We start from the raw sequence: 17794 nt of genomic DNA on the forward strand, positions 1-17794 counted from the left end.
AAATGTAAGTACAGTATAAAAGAGATGTTGGGACAGAGCCTTTTACATGCTCCATTATTTTTGCTTTGTCCTTTAAATGTGTCCCAATCGTTGACCAACTGTAGCCTAACGCTTTTCCAATTTTCGTTGGTGTTTCACCTTTCTCTGATCGCTTTATTTCCACTTTAGCTTCAATCATGATCGTTTTCCTTTTCTTTGATGCATCGCATTTACGCTTTGGTGCCATGGTTTTGAGGGTAAAAACAAAAAAAAATTCAAGCTGAATACGTACAGTAACGCACATGAGACACTTAACAGCAACGTGGTCCAACTGAAAAAGAACAAAGTCTTTGTCCTACCTCAAGCCCACAAACCGCTGTAGATGCACAATGATTTGATGCGCGTCGCAAAGTAGCGCCCATTTGTTATTACGAACCATTGTATGTTACTCAAATTTTTTATATTATAGGCTTTACGGGGGTGGTTCGTAACTACGGGTTGTACATAAGTCAAGCGTTCGTAACCCAGGGACTGCCTGTGCTATAATCTTGTTGCAAGCTGAGTTTGGACAATTCATGAATCAACTTGGTGGGAAGCAGGTGTTTGCTAATCACTTTTTTTTAAAAAAAAATTTGCAGTTTTTCCTTCATGTTCTGCATGTACCATTCTGTTTATTTTTGGTACTTTATTCTTTTACTTCATGAAAACTTGAGCCACCGTAAGTAATGGGTGTGATCTCATTACAAATCATTCTAAAATTGTATTTGGATTTTTTTTCTCCCCCAACTTGTCAAATATTACATTTCACAAGCAGTCTTATTAAAAACTAATACTTTCTCAGTGATGAAGTTTTAGTTGGTCACTGTTTGTCAGCTGCCTTAATATTATCAGAGTAGTTTTACTTCAACAGGAGGAGGTGTTGGAGACTATATTTATGGGGTTGGTGTAAGCTGCAGGACCCAAATTAGCCATAAATGTACTGTGGCCCTGTCCACATGGCTGTGCTACTTGCCTTTCAAGGAGCTTGCAATCAGGTAATGTGACCTGTGGGGAAGTCAATTGTAAAGGAAAGGAAGAAAACGTTCCCTTGCAGGCCTGTGGTGACATACACCATCCGTACATCTGATTTTATCTTAAATACAGTCCTTATTGTAGCATTTTAAGATGTGCCAGAGAAAAATGGAAAAGTTTACAGATTTTTGTTTCTGTGCTGATCCCAAGTTTGGCAAGCGGTTTTAGACATTTCAGTCAATAAGCAGTAAAATGTTTATCATTATTGCTTCTAAGAATAGCTTCTAATGACATGACTGATTCCGTGTATATTTTTTACTTTTGAATTGTTGAAAGTGTTACAGAAAGATATTACACTGGGGGACAAATCATAGATTAATTACCTCTATGTATGCGTCTTAACTGCTCTCATTTTTAAGTGTAGTGGAGAGTGGGGGGACCTAGCAGATTGACCAATGTATTTTGAATTGATAGTGTTGGAAATCATGTATACAAAACTGCCTAATAAACATAAATTGCATAAACCTTTTGAAGTCTTCATTTATCTGTATCATTCAGTTTCCCCAAGTGACTAATAGTGCACATTTTATTTCATTATCAAAAGCTCAATTATTCAGTAGTTTAACTTGCCTAAGTGATATGTATTCCCATCATACTGAACCCAAAAAAACATCTCCCTCCCTGCCAATATTATAAATCATTTGGGGTTCACGATTTGGTTCACAATTTGGTTTGATTTTCTTGATGTATTCTAAACTGGTTAGCCATAGAGAATAGTCTATTTTATGGAATATCTGTGCTGGTGAGGCTGTGAGCACCGTAATCCTTACAATTTATGTATACGATGAATTCACAGCGCTTTCATTGAGCTTGCAAGGCCATGTACTACAGCAGGCTCTTCGGGTCTAAACACCGGAAGTTATTCTGAAAGGTCAGTAGACATCAGGTACTGTTTCCGGGTTAGTAGCGTTACGCGTAGAAACACCTTCATTTTGTAAGTATCACCTTGAGGGTGTTCGGTTATTACGAAATTTTGTTCGTATACGTGCTCTAACAAACCAAGTTGGTAAATCAGTCTTGTGGGAACTTTAAAGAAACCAGACTTTGATATTTACAGTGTCGTTTACCAGACGAGCTTTGTTTTTTGACACGGTGGTGGTATCCCTCTTCGTGTGACGTCGACGGATGGTGTTGTTGACCGCCTCTGCACGGCTCGCTGTGTTTACAGCTGCTTACTGACTCTCGGAAAGAATACATGATAACATTGTCCTCATTGTGCTGGAATATGGATAATAAATACTGGTTTGTAAATATTAATTTTTACTAATCCTAGTGTACAGTTTCATAAACTGTCTGTGTTAAGTGAACCGAGAATCACCGCTCACTCACTCACTCACTGCAGGACTGCGACTTTGCCATTTTTTTTCCTTCCTTCCTTGTCATTTGTGTTTCGTATGTAAGACATCGGTCTCCTCTTACATAATAAATGATTGAACGTACAGCAGAAGGTTGAGGTGTGTTGATGTGGCACAGGTCCTTCAGTACTGGGATTGGGAAGAATCAGAATGGCACAGGAGCTGGAGCTCCTGAGCAGCTGTTACTCAGTGTATTTTGTGAGGAGGGAAAAAGTCCCTGTCTTCCACCATATCCCCCAACATCCCCATATCATGGCAATGTTTTTGATGTAGAAAGTGCTAAGTTTTTTTTCCCAAGCAAGCTATAATAAAGAAACCCAGATGTGTGTTGAATTTGAGTTTTCATTTCAGATCACAATGGAAAAAAAAGTCTTGACCTTATGTTACCAGTCTTGGTGGTGAAAATCTATATTATCCTCATACAGTTTTCTTTGCTGGAGTGGCGTAGTGGTGGAGCGGGCGGAACAGGCTCGGTGTGGACTTTGCATGTTCCCACTTTGTTAGCGTGGGTTTCCTCCCAACAGTCTAAAGATGTGCTTCATGTAGATCGGTGACTCTGGCTGTTGTGAGTGTATGTGTGTCTGTGATTGCCCTGCAGTGGACTGGTGTGCTATCCGGAGTGTATCCTGCCTCATCCCGTTCTTCTGGGATGGGTCACCATGACCCTGTGTAGGACGAGTAGTTCTTGATAATGGAAGGATGGAATTTCACTACTGTGATATATATTTCCTTTCTTTATGTAGTAAATAACATGGCCTATACTGTTTTGTCCCATCAGAATGGCTTCATTTGGCTGGAAGAGGAAGGCAGGCGAGAAGATCTCCAAGACGGTGTTGCAAATCTTCGAAGCTGAGGCACAGGAGGAGGTGGCCGATAATGGTGACAGCGACGAGGTAGACTGGCTCAATGCCACCAAGCGCCGCAAAGAGGTACTCCTGGAGGACTGTGCTGCCAAGAGTAAGAGGCTCAAGAATGAAGGGTCTCTGCTGGCTGAAGAGGGCAGGTCAGTAGAGCTGAGTGGTTCGTACTGCTAAGGATGCATCAGTGTAACAGATGGTTTGGAAAGTGGGTATAAAGTACATTGACTTATGGAGCAGGGGACCACAGGAGCCACACACCATCTCCTGAATTTAGAGATGCACCTGGAAGTCAGAAGTCCACCAGTTGCTCTCTCATGCCTGATTACTTCTTAGACCAAACCAGCCTTGATATTTCATAGCTTATAAAGCGTAAATCTGGTTTTAAATGTCTCAGGATTATTACTTTTTTCTTTTTGAATTAAACACTTTAGGAGTTTTCTCTGAGCTCATGGCCTTGCTTGCACAAGTTCTGGTATGTTCAGATGCTGTTTGCTTTCTATTGACGTGATATATCATTTGTGTGATTAGCTATATATGCTGTAGTATATAATTAGTTGTAATGATCATAATTGCACCAGTAGTGTAATTAAAACACAACTGTACATGTGGTAGTTTCACAATCACATGGTATGCTACTTGACTTTTCATAAGCGATTTCCTTTGCAGTTGTTCCTATTTTAGAAGGGAAAAAGTAGCATTTTATGTTATAGTGAAGGAAATGCTTCTTTTAAGGCAGAGACTCATGCATGCAAAAATATCATTCTGTAACACTAGTTTTTCCGAAAGACCCGGTTGCTGGGTGACCACAGAAGATGTGCTAGGAATGCTTCTAAATGACGCAGGGGTGTGGTTGAGCAGTGGCCAAGGCTTATAAAAAAGTATTATTTTAGTAAATGTGAGGCAAGCAACAGCATGCTACACAAGCTCATTGCAGTCTCGTAAATTTAATGTTTTTCAGAGATTCTTTTTCTTTCTCCAAATGCTGTTCATAGGTTTTCTTCAATAGGGGGAGCCATTTTTCAAGAGTTTTTAAAATCAATTGCTCTTGACTCTTTGTTCAGCATTCTGGTTTACTGTGTGAGAAGAGTGCTCTATAAAAATACGTTGAACTGAATTGAAATTTAAGCCCATTCAAAACCTAGCATGTTTACGGGCGATTCTTAATTTTAGTCACGTAATTTGTCACTCAGATCTGCATTATCCATCTGTGCCTCATCAACAGATCATCATGTACTGAATATAGTGTTATATACTGTATGTTAGACTGTTTTTAAATAAATGTAAAAATCTCCCGTTTTATATCACTTCAGTAATAATGCTTTAAATCAGTTCTTATGCAGAAAAGTTCAAAAACATAATAGCAAAGTTTTTGCTCTCCTGCAGTTCATCAGGATCTGAGAAAATGAGATGTATTACTATTGTTTTTGCTGTTCCGCAATTTTTGGCATGTTTTGTTTTATTGCCAAAGTGTATTTCCTGTAGGAACGTAATGTAACAAAACATGTTATTGATCAGTTTTTCAGGTTTGTATAAACTGAAGGGATTTTCCTCTAATTACGTGCATTCACACACAAAAGGGCTGATGATAAACAGAGCCTTAATTAAAAATGCAGTAGTTGTTAACTTTCCTAGGTCCAGTCTTATTACCTTGTTTCACTTCCCAGTGTTGTTAAATTTATTACTATCCATATAACCTTGGTAGGTTATTTGTGTAGTTTTGTTCATTGTGTGTCAACCCACAACACAACTCTCAGCACATGATGTATGAATATTACTGTCTGTTTTTAACTTGAATATGAAACACGTGTAATGTCTTAAACCTTGAAATGAGACAAGGACCATACTTTTTTGTTAAAAATGGAAAAATTTATTAAATGCTTGAAGCAGTTGATAAATTTTGCGGTGGAGACTGTTCTAAGAAAATTGTTGCTCTTCACAAGCGGTAGGTCATCTTTGATGCCTTTCAGTTGACTGGATTACTTGTTCTTAGCTTTCTATTAATCGGGATGTAACAACAATATTATGTAATGTGTGTTTTCTATATCAATGGATATGTCGCATCTTTCTGTATCAGTGAGTATATCAACATATGCTTTCAGTCAGTTTCTCAGCTGATGCACCTTTTTCGTCTTCCTTCTTTGTGGACTCTTTAGAAAATTTAATTTTGGCGAGCACAGCTTACGCTACTGATATTTGTTATCTCTGATAACCAAGTATAATTAAATAATTCAGTATTAAGTGGATTTCAGTGAGGAAGTTGTGTTTTTCTGGGCCTGTGAACTGCAGCATGGTTATTGGCTCACAGCTGTGTCTGGACTTGCATGTAATTTGGTTTGTGTCTTGCAAGCCCATTGAACTGACATCACGAATTTTGTACAGCTGGGCTGCCTTCTCTTCAGTGCTGCTGGTTCCACGCCCCCCCATTTTCTACCTGTTCTGTCAGCTCAAAGTACTTAATTCTGTAATTTAACTTCAGTTTTTTCCAGTAGCCAAGTTTTCTCTTGGCACAGATAAGTCCTCTGGAATCTTCACTAGAGACCCATGTTTTGGTGTGACATTCAGATTACAGTTCCTTAGTACTGAAGTGATTTGCTTGAATAAGAAATATAATGCTGAGAAATTATGATAGCGGTATAAAGAAAAGCAAAGTAATGAAAGCATCTGTGATGGGTTACAGACCAGCATTTTATCAGTTACTGCTCTTGGAAACATTAGACATAAATGGACCTTGGACTGAAAGTATGCCCATACCATTTGTGACTTTTTAACTCACTGTAAGGGGGGCGTGGTGGTAGGTCTGGGGTTCGAGTCCCGCTTGGGGTGCCTTGTGACGGACTGGCGTCCATCCCTGGTCTGTCCCCTCCCCCTCCAGCCTTACACCCTGTGTTGCCGGGTTAGGCTCCGGCTCTCCACAACCCTGCTTAGGACAAGCAGCTTCAGCTGGGGGGGTGTGTGTCACTGTACAGTGCATCCGCTCTCATTTCTAATTTTAAGTGTTCAAAATGATATGTTATTTAAAGCAGGCGTGTATATATATGCCTTGATAGCAATTCTTTGTTTTGTGATTTTCTACAAACGTTTCCAGCATCACTAAAAAATTAGTAAAGTTGATTTGTGGTAGAAATGTAACAGTAGTTATTTATTTGATGCATGAAGAAGCTTGTCTTCATTTGCTTCTAACAATAGTGCCTGACTTCCTGACTTTAGTATGAAGGCTTTGCTATCTGCATCCTGTGCAGTTACTTTAACATGTCTAAGTTAAGTGTTGACAGACAACTGCCAAATTCACCTTTTGTTTTGACACATTTCATCTGGCATTTGTCCTTTTCCACCATGTGACATTTGGGAAGTGGCTGTCCTCAATGGTATGGACTCATCTGGAAGTCATGATTTCTCTGTCTGCTTTTTTAATCCTCCCTGTGAGTGGTTGGCTGCTGGGAGGTTCTGGTGGCACACAAACTAAAAAAGAAAAAAGCGTTTATGTTATGAAATACAGCTGGTGATTGCAGCTTTTGGTCAATATACTTGCCCTCAGTTACACCAGTAAAATATGTAGCTGTACAAAAAACAGGAAGTTGATTTAGATGGATAAGCAACTGATAAAAATAATAATGTATTTCACACCTGTGATTTTAACTGCGAGAGTCTATAAGTCTTCGTTTGAAATTGGTGCAGAACTCTTGCAGGCACTCCCCTACCATGGCTTAAGCATTCTCCACCACGGTGTTGAGATGTGACCACAATGCCATATTCAGATTTTCTGAAAAATAGCACACATTTGTCAACTTCTGAAGCCTTCTACTGAGTGAAAGAACACATTCTGTGCAAGTTAATTTTTCAAGCTTTTACTGTATGCTTCTACAGCTTCTAAAACAAAAGTTTTAAATAAGAAAGAGGCAGAATTTTTTAGGCCTGATGTGGAACCTTTTTGAGTAAATTTTAAATAACATTTTCAGTGTAACTGCACATTTAATGAAAAATAAACTGATCTGAATTTAAAGATCTGAAATCTAAGGATCTTTAATGAGGATCTTAAAGTGCTACAGACTACTTGAATTTGTCATGCTGGATGTCTCTGGCAAGGAGGAATATGAAATTCTCAGTGGCCTGTGTTCCTTGGAGTCCGTCTTCATCATGACACTGATGATCTGCTGCACACCTAATGGGCTGTTGGTATGATCGGAGGAATAGCCCTTACTTCTAAGTGTGCTTTTTCAACTGTACAGTAATTACAATTGGGTGGATCAAGTGTGTACAGGTGCGTGTGTAGCTGGCAAAAAAATACTATATACAACCTTTGTAGTGAAATCTGCATTACTGTATAATATATGTAACTTAAAGATTTGATTTTTGGTTTCTGAGATGTTAAGTATAAAATTGTAATAATATTGCATTGCGTAAAGCATTTCTTGCTTTTTTTCATCTGCTCAGTTTCAGTTCTTTGTCCTTTTTTTGCTGTTTGTTTTACTGTAGGACATGCAGTCTTTGAAACACTGTGCAAAATGGTTTCTGCAAAATCCATTAGTGTGATCATTTTTTCATTTAGCAAATGTCCTCACGCAGCAACTCAGCAAGATGAATGTGGTCACATTCATATGGTTTTCCAAGTTAGCGAAGAGTGGTCATGAAACCATACAACCTTTTCACCTGCCCTGCAACGTTTCAGTTTTTCAGAAATATGTCTTCTCAGCTGTTTTCTTCGGCACCCTCATTAACATGTGGGCTTCAGCACCCTGTTTTTTTTTTTTTTTTTTAAAAAACGTAGTCAGCAGATGATTTTAGAATACCTTTTGCTACACTGTTATAATACTTTGGACCTTTAGGAGTTTTAAAAAAAATATTGAAAACAGCTTACATGTACTTTGGCCTGTTTTATGAATCATTTTCTTTTATCTTGTTTTTAAAATTTCAACTTAATATTTGTACATTGAAGTGATGCCTTTTTCACTTCAGGTGAATTGACAGATATTTTTTCTAATTTCATGACAATTTGTCTGTTTTTAATCAGCATTTAAAGAAGAATTATGTATGTCAGATCATCTTATCTATGGTATGGTATTTTCTGCAGTTGCCTCTTGTTATACCGATTTCATATTCATTAGACAAAGTGCTGATAGTGATGTTAGCAGTTTTGGTAACAGTTCTTAGTCTTTCCTCTATCAGCATTGCCCAAACAATATGACAGTCTCCTACATGTTTTACTAATATTGACAAGGGTGGTGGGTTGTGTCTTGGCTGTGTAATGTTATCAGGCTAATTGTGTACTAATGTGAAATGGTGCTCTCTATGAGTACATTACAGAAATAACAATGAATGTCCACAACACAAGCCCAGGGTGGAATCACTGTAAAAGCAGTGCATTTTCAAGTTTACATTTACATTTATTTAATTGTCTGATGCTTTTTTCCAAAGCGACTTACAGTGATTTACCCATTTATATAGTTGGGCAGTTTGTACTGGAGCAATTCAGGGTGAGTACCTTACTCAAGAGTAGTACAGTGGGAACAGAGATTTGTTTGTTTATCTGTGTTATCTGTTTGATCAGCACTCTGTGTCACTGTGTAAAAAGAGTGCTCTATAAGAATGAATTGAACTGAAATTGAACTTGAACATGATTCCTTCTATTATAGGGTAGGGTGTCTAACCACGACACTACCAGCTACAGCTTGTTTAGGTTTATTCCTTTCTTCCAGTTTGCAAAAATAAGTTTATGGGAAATGGAACCATCAAGATGCATCATGTGTCTCTCAAGAGAAGGATTAGCATTGTTATTGTCATTTAATTATTGTTACTGTTGACACATTTTATGCAATCTAATCTTGTATTGGAAAGTAGAGTGTAAGGGTTGGGACCTGCAGCCTGAAGGTTGTCAATTTATGTTCCAGGAGGTCTTCTAGTGTTATACCTTTGTGGAAGGCACTTTATCTGATTTGCTCCAGCAAAATTTCCTCCCCCTAAATGAGTAATACTGCACGTTTCTTTTCTTCCCCGTTCTTAGCTGGACTGAAAGGAAACAAAGCTGTTTGTATTACTGAAGGAGTGCGTAGAGCCAGCAGACCAGACGCAAACAGATGTACACCCACAGCTCGAACAAGATGTGTGTCAGGAAGGAGGTGTCTGCAAGAGCTAGTGTAAGGGATGCTCAAGCATGGAGGATGCTGGTCTCTGCACATGAGATGAGTTCATGCGTATCTAGGAAAGCATGAGCCTCAGCATTCAGACAACACATGGCCTTCAAGGTGCCACATCTGACTCAGCTGTCCAAATTGTGGAAAGTACTTATTTCTGTTGAGAAGCATTCACTACACTGTGACCTTTTGGAACTAATGACACCATTGCTTCAATAGGAAATAGGTTAGAGTAAAAGAAAGAGGTATTGTGTGTATGTTGGGTCAGATAACGTGTAGATTGCTTAAGAGTGTTCTTGTTTTACTGTTAATGTTAAGACCGTTTACAGGGACGTGCTCACTCCTCCATATTCCCACGTCTTAGCTGTGCTGGAGTCCTCCACCCCCTTATCAGGTTTTCCCGGTTTTTCAGTGTTTCCTTGCCCTTTCGTTACCTCTTGTCAAGTATCCTGATCAAACACTAACATTATTTATAGTTGACTGTATGTGCTTTTTGTTTCTTTTAGCCTCATGGGTTAATGACTTACTACTGTACAGACAGTCACAGTGATGTCATTTGTCTCTCAGACACTCTAAATGTTGAATAAACAAGAGCTGCTTCTTGACCCATGCCTTAGAACACAGAGTGGGTGTTGTATGCGTACAGTGTGTTCCTCTGCTGTGGTAATAAATATTGATATCTTACGTGTCTCCTTAAATTGGATTCATTTTAGATTGGAGGTCTTGACTCACCTTTGTAATGAACGTGTTGATTAATAGACTTTTTTTGGTCTCCCTCAGTGTTCCCTGCTCTGTAATATTATAAGCTCAGACAGAACAGGATGAAACACTAGAAGGAAAGGATCTGTTATAGCTCATCGTAAATGTTTGCCCTCATTGAATCACAGTTAAATTTTAATTGATACTGGTGGGTTGACGTCAAGAATGTACTCTTTGAGAAGACATATGTTATAGGGGTGCTTGGTGATGTAAATAAAGCAGTTTCACCATCAGCGTATGATTTTAGAGTTGTAGGGGAGGTAGGTTGTTACAGTTGTAAATGTCAGCAGGCAGTAAAATGAAGTGCAGTTATTTATCTCAGTATATCATCAAAGATTGGTTTATAGTTTGCTTTCTTGAGACAAAACAGTGAAGTACTGCATTACATGTATGGCAACTTAAATAGAACAGCTCACTTGTCATGATATGGGTTGAACTGATTTAGATCTTTACTGCTCGAAAAAGTCTGTCAGATGAAGCGATAATAAAACAACTAAAAACATTTGCATTTGCCTGCTCTTGCATATACCTATTCAAATAGCATAGTGTTTACAACTGTCACCTTGTGCTTGTAGGACTCAGGTTTGAATCTTGCCTCCTTGAGCTAGTTACTTCCATAAAGTGTTCAAGTAAAAAACTGTATAAATGGGTGAATCATTGTAAGTAACTTAACTCTCTGTCACTGTGAAGAAAAGCATCTGTTAAATAAATGTAAAAGTAAATATAATTTGCATGTTGTCTCCATAAGTATTGTTTTCATCTATTTGCTCTGGTTGCCACCCTCAGTACAAAGATGTATTACAGGTGAATCGGTAGCTCTAAATTGTCCTTGAATGAATGAATGTGTGAGGCTGCCCTGTGACAGACCAGCATCCTGTCCTTTTGCTACAGATATCACTTATTTCTAGTGTGCGATATGTTTTTCAGTAGCAGCTGGATGTTTCCTAACAAAGAAATAAATCACCCATATAGACTTTGTGTTTGACAGTGCAATGAGAACCCTATTTTCAGAAAGAGCTTGTGGAACTTCCACTTCCCTAGATCACAGTATGTGACGTTCTTTGGGCTTTGAGAAATTGTTGTAATGCTGTGGTGGCCTTTTGCCTAAATAAGAAATTCTGTATGTTTTGTGTTGACTGTTAGTGCCTTTGGCAGTCTGCATTTGGACGGATTCATTTGTCAGGTACATTACTATTCAATAGTCATATTAGTATTATAACATTGAAATATTTAGTCAGTTTTCCTTGATCTATTTCTTTGTGAAATTGCTTTAATTTATATGAACATTTTTAGTTAGGAAAAGTATTTGTAGCTTGCTGATCTATAAAATTTATGAATCAGTGTAAACGTTTAAGTGTGTAAGCAGCTGTTTTTATGCGTAATACACAGACCTTTCCTCAGGATACCAGTAGTTTGGGTACCAAGACATTTTTGGTAAATGACTTTCACAGGATTTTAAACCTTCCACAAAAAACATTGATACAACTTGCGGTGAGGACTTCATTCTTCTACTAGCTGTCATTAACATTTGGGCCTCTGCAAAGTGACCCATGTTTTAAATGTTGTGCATCTGTTTATGAATGGGGGTGTGTTCCCTGTGGGTAATGATGTTTCTACACTTTACTGTATTTGACCTCTGTTTCATGACCCACAGGCGCTGGGAAGCAATAAAGAAATGGGAAGAAGCCATTCATTCGACTCCAGATGATGCTACCCTCTATGAAATGAAATCCCAGGTACATTGAATTGCTGTTGCTGATGTTGTTTTAATTTTCTATTGTGATTGTTATATAATTAGCTGTCCACTTATATTTTTCTTCAGATACAAAGCTGGATATTTAGGTACTAATATAGGTTACAAGTTGCCCCTTCTAATTGTGTTACCAACCAAATGTATTACCACCCACCACTGTTAACCTCTGGTTGACCTGCTGATGATGTTTGTTTTTAAAACCCACAACTGTGGGTGTCTGCTTTCAAAGCCCCAAAAGCTTACGTGAAGTCCAAAGTTTTACTGTAAATTTGAGTGTGACAACAGTAGAGTGATGACATGTTCGAATTCAGCCAACTTGGAGACCTCTAGTCTCTGTTCCATTAACTGGACACATTCTTGACAGGTCTTAATACCATTTAGCAACCAGTGACAGCTGCAAGGCAGGCCAGAGAGGCAACAGTTATTGTTTAAAAAGCTAGTGAAGACATTATAAATAACAGACATGAGATATAACACTGCTCTGCCTTAATTATTTTTAGAATGCAAACTAGATGTGCCATGGTTGACCTTGATGAAGCAGGAACAGCAGTAAATGTCATTCGTGCTTGTTGACTCAAATATACAAAACTTCCAGTAATTTGATAACTTGTCTGTAATGCTGTCTCGTGAAAAAGCTTCATTCTGTTAAATATATGCACTCTGACGGGCACTAAACGTCAGAACAGTTTCTGCTCGTCATTTCTCAGACTCCACTGAGCAGGCTATTTATATATATGGTTTATTTCATAAAACTTATTAAACATAAAAGTAGCCTATAAATAAGTATACCGGTGGAAAACAACAGGTTGTAGTTTAACAAATATTTTTAAACCAGTGTTGACATTATAAAACAAATATTTATATAGGTGTGTCTGGCTGATTTCCCCCCCACCCCCCAAGAAAATTTGAACAGTTTGTCATTTGAATGTTGAATTCAAGGAAACTGACCTGAAGAATGTTACCTGAAGAATTCTTTTTTAAATGGTCTGATCAATGATTTGAATGATACAAACTATTTTCTTTTTGCATTCCTACCTTAGTAACATCAAACACCAGCTGTGTAAATTAGTGTTGCTGTATGGATTACAAAGCACAAGTATTGAGGCTGCAAATCTATTTCGTAATTTGTGAGCACTGATGTGTCTCTGTAATGCAAGAGTTTTCTTAATACAGACGAGAAGCCCATTTTTATCTATTAGTCATTCTTGTAAATGAAAATAAAACATGAATTTAGATTCATGGTGCAACAAATTATCGTATTCAAGGTGACACAGTCGTAATTGATATGAGTGATTATGGCCCCCAGAATTTTTGCTGTCATATTAGTATTGTCGAGAGCAGTATGATCTCTCCCTGACATTTCCTCTCTGGTGTCCTCTTGCTTCAGGTGTTCACTCACCTGCAAGAAGTGTTTCCTGCTGTGCAGGCGGCTGAGATGGCGGTGAAGCTGCGCCCCCTCTGGTGGGAGGCGTGGCAGACCCTTGGCCGGGCTCAGCTAGCTCTGGGAGAAGTTGATCTGGTAAGAAGGTAGTCCATTGCTACAGCCACTCGTAACCTACGATGTTAAACTGAACACGATATACATTCCAGTAACTATCAAATAAGTGAACTTCCACTGTGGTCTCCTAGTTGATCTAGTTCTCACTACAGTCACCCCTCCAGATTCGCAAATGGTTTCGGTCATTTGCGAGTTAGCTGTGAACAATTAAATGGGAATTTTTTTGGAGCTTTCCGAAAGATCGCAGAAACTTGCAGACGACATGTAAGCCAAAAATATATAAACGATACTGAAAATTATTTGTGTTGCATAAAATCATATAATATATAAATATTAGTGTTATTTAATATTTGCTAGTTTGGGGGCATACTGTATGTTTAATATTAAAAGTTATTTTTGGTGGGGGGGGGGGGGGGGAACTACGGGACTACGCATCTTTGCTTGGGTACACCGCACCGTTCATCTGTGTCTCGGCAACCATCCTCACTCACGTGTTACCTGTCTTTGTGACCATTGAATCTTACGTATCTTGCAGTAACTTTTAAACTTTTAAGTGCCATTAGCTTTGCAATTTTAATAATGGGTCCAACACGTGTGCTTCCAGTGCTTCTCATAGTGTTCGTAAAAGGAAGAAGACGGTGACGACTCTAACACAAAAGGTGCAATTGCTAGATATGCTCCGTAGTGAAAAGTCTTCAAATTTTCACATTCGTGGGGGTCTTCCACCCCTAACGCCCATGAATGTGAAGGGGTGACTGTAGTTTATTCCATTTTTCAATATTTTTACATTAATCTTTTATACTTTTTTTTTTTTATAAAGAATGTATACCTTTTGAATGTACTCCTTCACTTTTATGCTTATAAGTTTTCCATAATAGTAGCTGGTGAAGTTCCTAGTGGTAAAGTGATCTTATTCTTTCTTGTCATTTTTCGTATGAGACACTTTTGTGGTTTTAATGCATTTCACCATTTCAGAGCCTTGTCAGTGGAACACAATGATACGTGTTCTGGCACACCCTGGCTCTAAGGCCTGGCATAAATTCTGAAGTGAACATAGTTATGGAACTAAAAAGAAAGAAAAACTGACAATGATTCTGTTGCTACTTCAGCTTCATGGTCTTGTACATCCTGACAGACATGTCATGGAGTAAATGAAGTGTTGAAAATTGATTTAGTATAAACCAAATAAATGCATGTTTGGTCAGAACAGGAAAAGGAATTTGAGGGACTGAAGTTTCATCCGATTTGCTTTCAAAGTGGATCAAACAGTTTTCCCCCTTTTGTTACAATTTTTACAGTATACTTTAAGCTTGAAAAACAGTTGAAGTGGAAATTCTATAGTGATGGTGCACATAATGGATGAAGATGTTTTCTAAAGTCTGACCACCATGCTGTATTGCTGAGAGTTTCAGGTCTCTGAGGATTTTCTGTGTGTGTATACGAATCAGACTGTAGCTTGGTGTCAAAGTATGACTTTTTCCATGTGTATTTTGTGTGTGTGTGTGTTTTTTTTTTTTATTATTTTTTTTATTTTTATAAAGTGTTTGTGATTCAGTTCCTTTGATATGTAAGCGGGTCTGTTTTTCAGTGCTTGTAATGGCTTCAATTTGTAACTTTCAGCTCTAAGAAGAGTTTGTGTTGTGAGCTGAAATGTCACAATGTGCTCAGCTATTATTTTATCATTCTGCTAGTTTATTATTTTACCATTTTAAGGTACATAAGAACTATCTAAGGGGTTTTTGGAGAGTGATATGTACTCAAATTTAGGTTGGATGGCTTTGTATGTACAGTTTGCAGGGAAAAGAATTGTACACTGCAATGAAACAATAAGGTGGTGCAGAGTGGTTTGGCTGAATCTGTTTCAACATGCATGTATTTTGAAAAATATCTCTTTACTAGCTGTTAATGGGAATAATGAATTCAGTTATTTTACCCACATCCTTGCTGCACTTTTTTTAAATGTTAATTTAGTTCAAACTTGATGAAAATGTTAAAATAGCCTGTGCAGTCTCAATGAAGAGTTGAAAGCTCTCTGAAGACTCCTGTAACAGATTTCCTGGAGCATTGTACATGGTGTTAACATCAACACAATTAATCCTCACCTCTGCCTGTATTTCTGTGGCTGCGGTATGTACTGGAAGGGAATCTGGACAGTGTGTCCTCAGTGTTTGCTGCGGTGCCTTCAGTGACCATGCAGAATAATTTGCGACAACCACCGTGTAATTTACCAGCTGACAGAGATCGCTTACTGCTGGTGCGGAATGGGAAGAAAGCCCCAGTTCCCGGCACTGCAATCTGTGCTCTGGAAGACAGTACAAAGGCAATAACAGGGCTTGCTTTCAAAATCACAGTTTATCAGCATTTTTATTTGGCACGAGCTATAATTGGTGGATTTCATTGCTTTGGACCCGAGCCTTTGAAAAAAGCACCGATTTTGAGACTTCTGGTTTAGTGCCTAAGTGCACTTGGTCACTCAGCCCAGCTGCTGTTGAAGCACTTATTCCTTCTGTTGCTTGATGTTCCTGACAGTAAGGAAGGAGGGGTTGAGAAAAGAAATGCTAGCTGTTACAATGGATATTTGGAAATCTTCTCCGTCATTGTTTTCTTTATATTTAGAGGGCAATCAGTTTGAGTTCTCTGCAGCTTTTTAAGTTGTAAAATTAAAAACCAAAACAAATCTGTAAATGTCATTGAAGGAAATCAAATACTGTTGCATTTAATTTAACAGGTCACACACCAAGTTGATAGATTGCTTGTATTAGCAATTATTTCTGTTCTGTGAACTTACTAATATTGTTGCCTACTGTTGCTGGATGACCCATTTTTCAGTCTATATAAGAGCTAGAGGTAGAAAATTATACAACCTGACTTTGGTGCAATGGTTTCTGTTTTTTAAATGTGTAAAAATTGTTTAGAATATCTTTAATTGGCCAAATTTCAGTGAAGTCCTCAGGTAGTGTCTTAAAGAAGATATTGCTGAAAATGTATTTTAGTAACAATTTTGTATTCATTTTATTTAGGCAGTGAGGAGTTTCCAGATTGCGATTCATTTATATCCAGCAGACAACTCACTGTGGGTGGAAGACCTTGCTTGGGCTCAGAAACTGCAGAAGCAAAGGCAAGAGATGTGTGAGAAAGACAACCAGGAAGAAGAGGCCAAGCAGCAGCTTCTCCAGGCTCCTGAGCTCCTTCCTGACTATGACTTTGAGAGTGATGAAGTAGTTGCTGCTTGTGTCGCTGTTGCAGAGAGGCAGAAAATATATGACAATGTCAGAAAGACCAGAGTCGTCATAGACAGGAGGGGAATGGTGCAGACCACTCAGGAAAGTGCTAACAGTCCATCGCCATCTGAGAATCTGTTTATCAAAGCACGAGGGCTCTGACATTATTGATACTTAATTTTGGATGTTGTTTTGCTTAAATTTTACTGTATATACTATGGAGGTTGAAATGAAGAGGATGCATGGCTTTGTTGTGTAAATGTATCAAGAATTCTATGAATTTGTCTTAACAGGAGTCTGAGATCATTACTTTTCAGAATTTTGTTAACTGCTGCTGTCAAGAAAAATTTACCCTTTCTCGCATGAATTGCATTGACTTTTTAAAAAATGTTTTAAATATATAGAAAAAACTACATTTAAGCAGCAAATACTTGTATTTAAGGTTTAATGTAAAGTGTAAAAAATTTAATTTTTCAAAACCTGTACAAATGTAACCTGTTGTGTCCTCATCATAATCCCAAATGGCTACGCACCTCCCACAAGGTTGAGATTAATATTTTGTTGGAGGTGGCACCATTCAGTGTTTAGAATTTCTATTTATTTATTAATGCATGGCAGAAATATGCTACACAAAAGAATGGAGTGAAAAGAACGGCTGCAGAATACCTGTAAAATCGATTAATCTGTGATATGGTTTTGCCATGGGTCTCTCTCTGCTGTCCTGTCATACTTTCCATTTCCCTCTGTAGTGTCACACTTTTATCACAGAAACTGAAGCCTGGATAGGTTGCAGATGTTGTCTTGTTCAAACTTCCAGTGCTGAATTCTTGTGTGTGTGTGTGTGTGTGTGTGTGTGTGTGTGTGTGTGTGTTGGGGGAGTGCCATAAGTTTGAATTTTATTTGAATAAATAACTTTGCAGTTGTGATTAAGAATCTCTCAGAAATGTTTACTTCAGACAAGCCAGAAACCACCAGATGCAATGAGTGCCTAGGAAAGTGGGGGGGTCACATCCTGCACACATCCTGCTGTTGCTTGTGTGGTGAATAATCATATGAAGCCTTTAAGGGGTACTGTGTTGCAGAATGTACAGCACACCAGTGGTCTTCTCGAGGCCTAACTGAGCCTTTTTTTTTTTTTTTTTTTTTTTTTTTTTTTAAATAAAGGTTGCT

The 17794-nt window shown here is 38.2% G+C and overlaps 1 protein-coding gene across 2 annotated transcripts; it reads left to right on the forward strand.

Moving 5' to 3' along the window:
* The first annotated feature begins 1942 nt into the window (after positions 1-1942).
* Positions 1943-17482, forward strand: ttc33 (tetratricopeptide repeat domain 33). 2 transcript variants are annotated; one of them, XM_018736783.2, is made up of 5 exons: positions 1943-1984; positions 3184-3408; positions 11807-11888; positions 13293-13424; positions 16424-17482. In XM_018736783.2, exons 2-5 carry the CDS (start codon positions 3185-3187, stop codon positions 16784-16786), a joined length of 801 nt encoding a protein of 266 aa, XP_018592299.1. In that variant the 5' UTR covers positions 1943-1984; position 3184; the 3' UTR covers positions 16787-17482. The 2 variants fall into 2 exon arrangements, with proteins under 2 accessions (XP_018592299.1, XP_018592300.1); XM_018736784.2 differs by lacking the exon at positions 1943-1984 and adding an exon at positions 2014-2292.
* The last annotated feature ends 312 nt before the right edge of the window (positions 17483-17794 follow it).

The sequence above is a fragment of the Scleropages formosus genome, chromosome 6 (genome assembly GCF_900964775.1).
Source record: "Scleropages formosus chromosome 6, fSclFor1.1, whole genome shotgun sequence".
NCBI classification, from domain to species: domain Eukaryota; kingdom Metazoa; phylum Chordata; class Actinopteri; order Osteoglossiformes; family Osteoglossidae; genus Scleropages; species Scleropages formosus.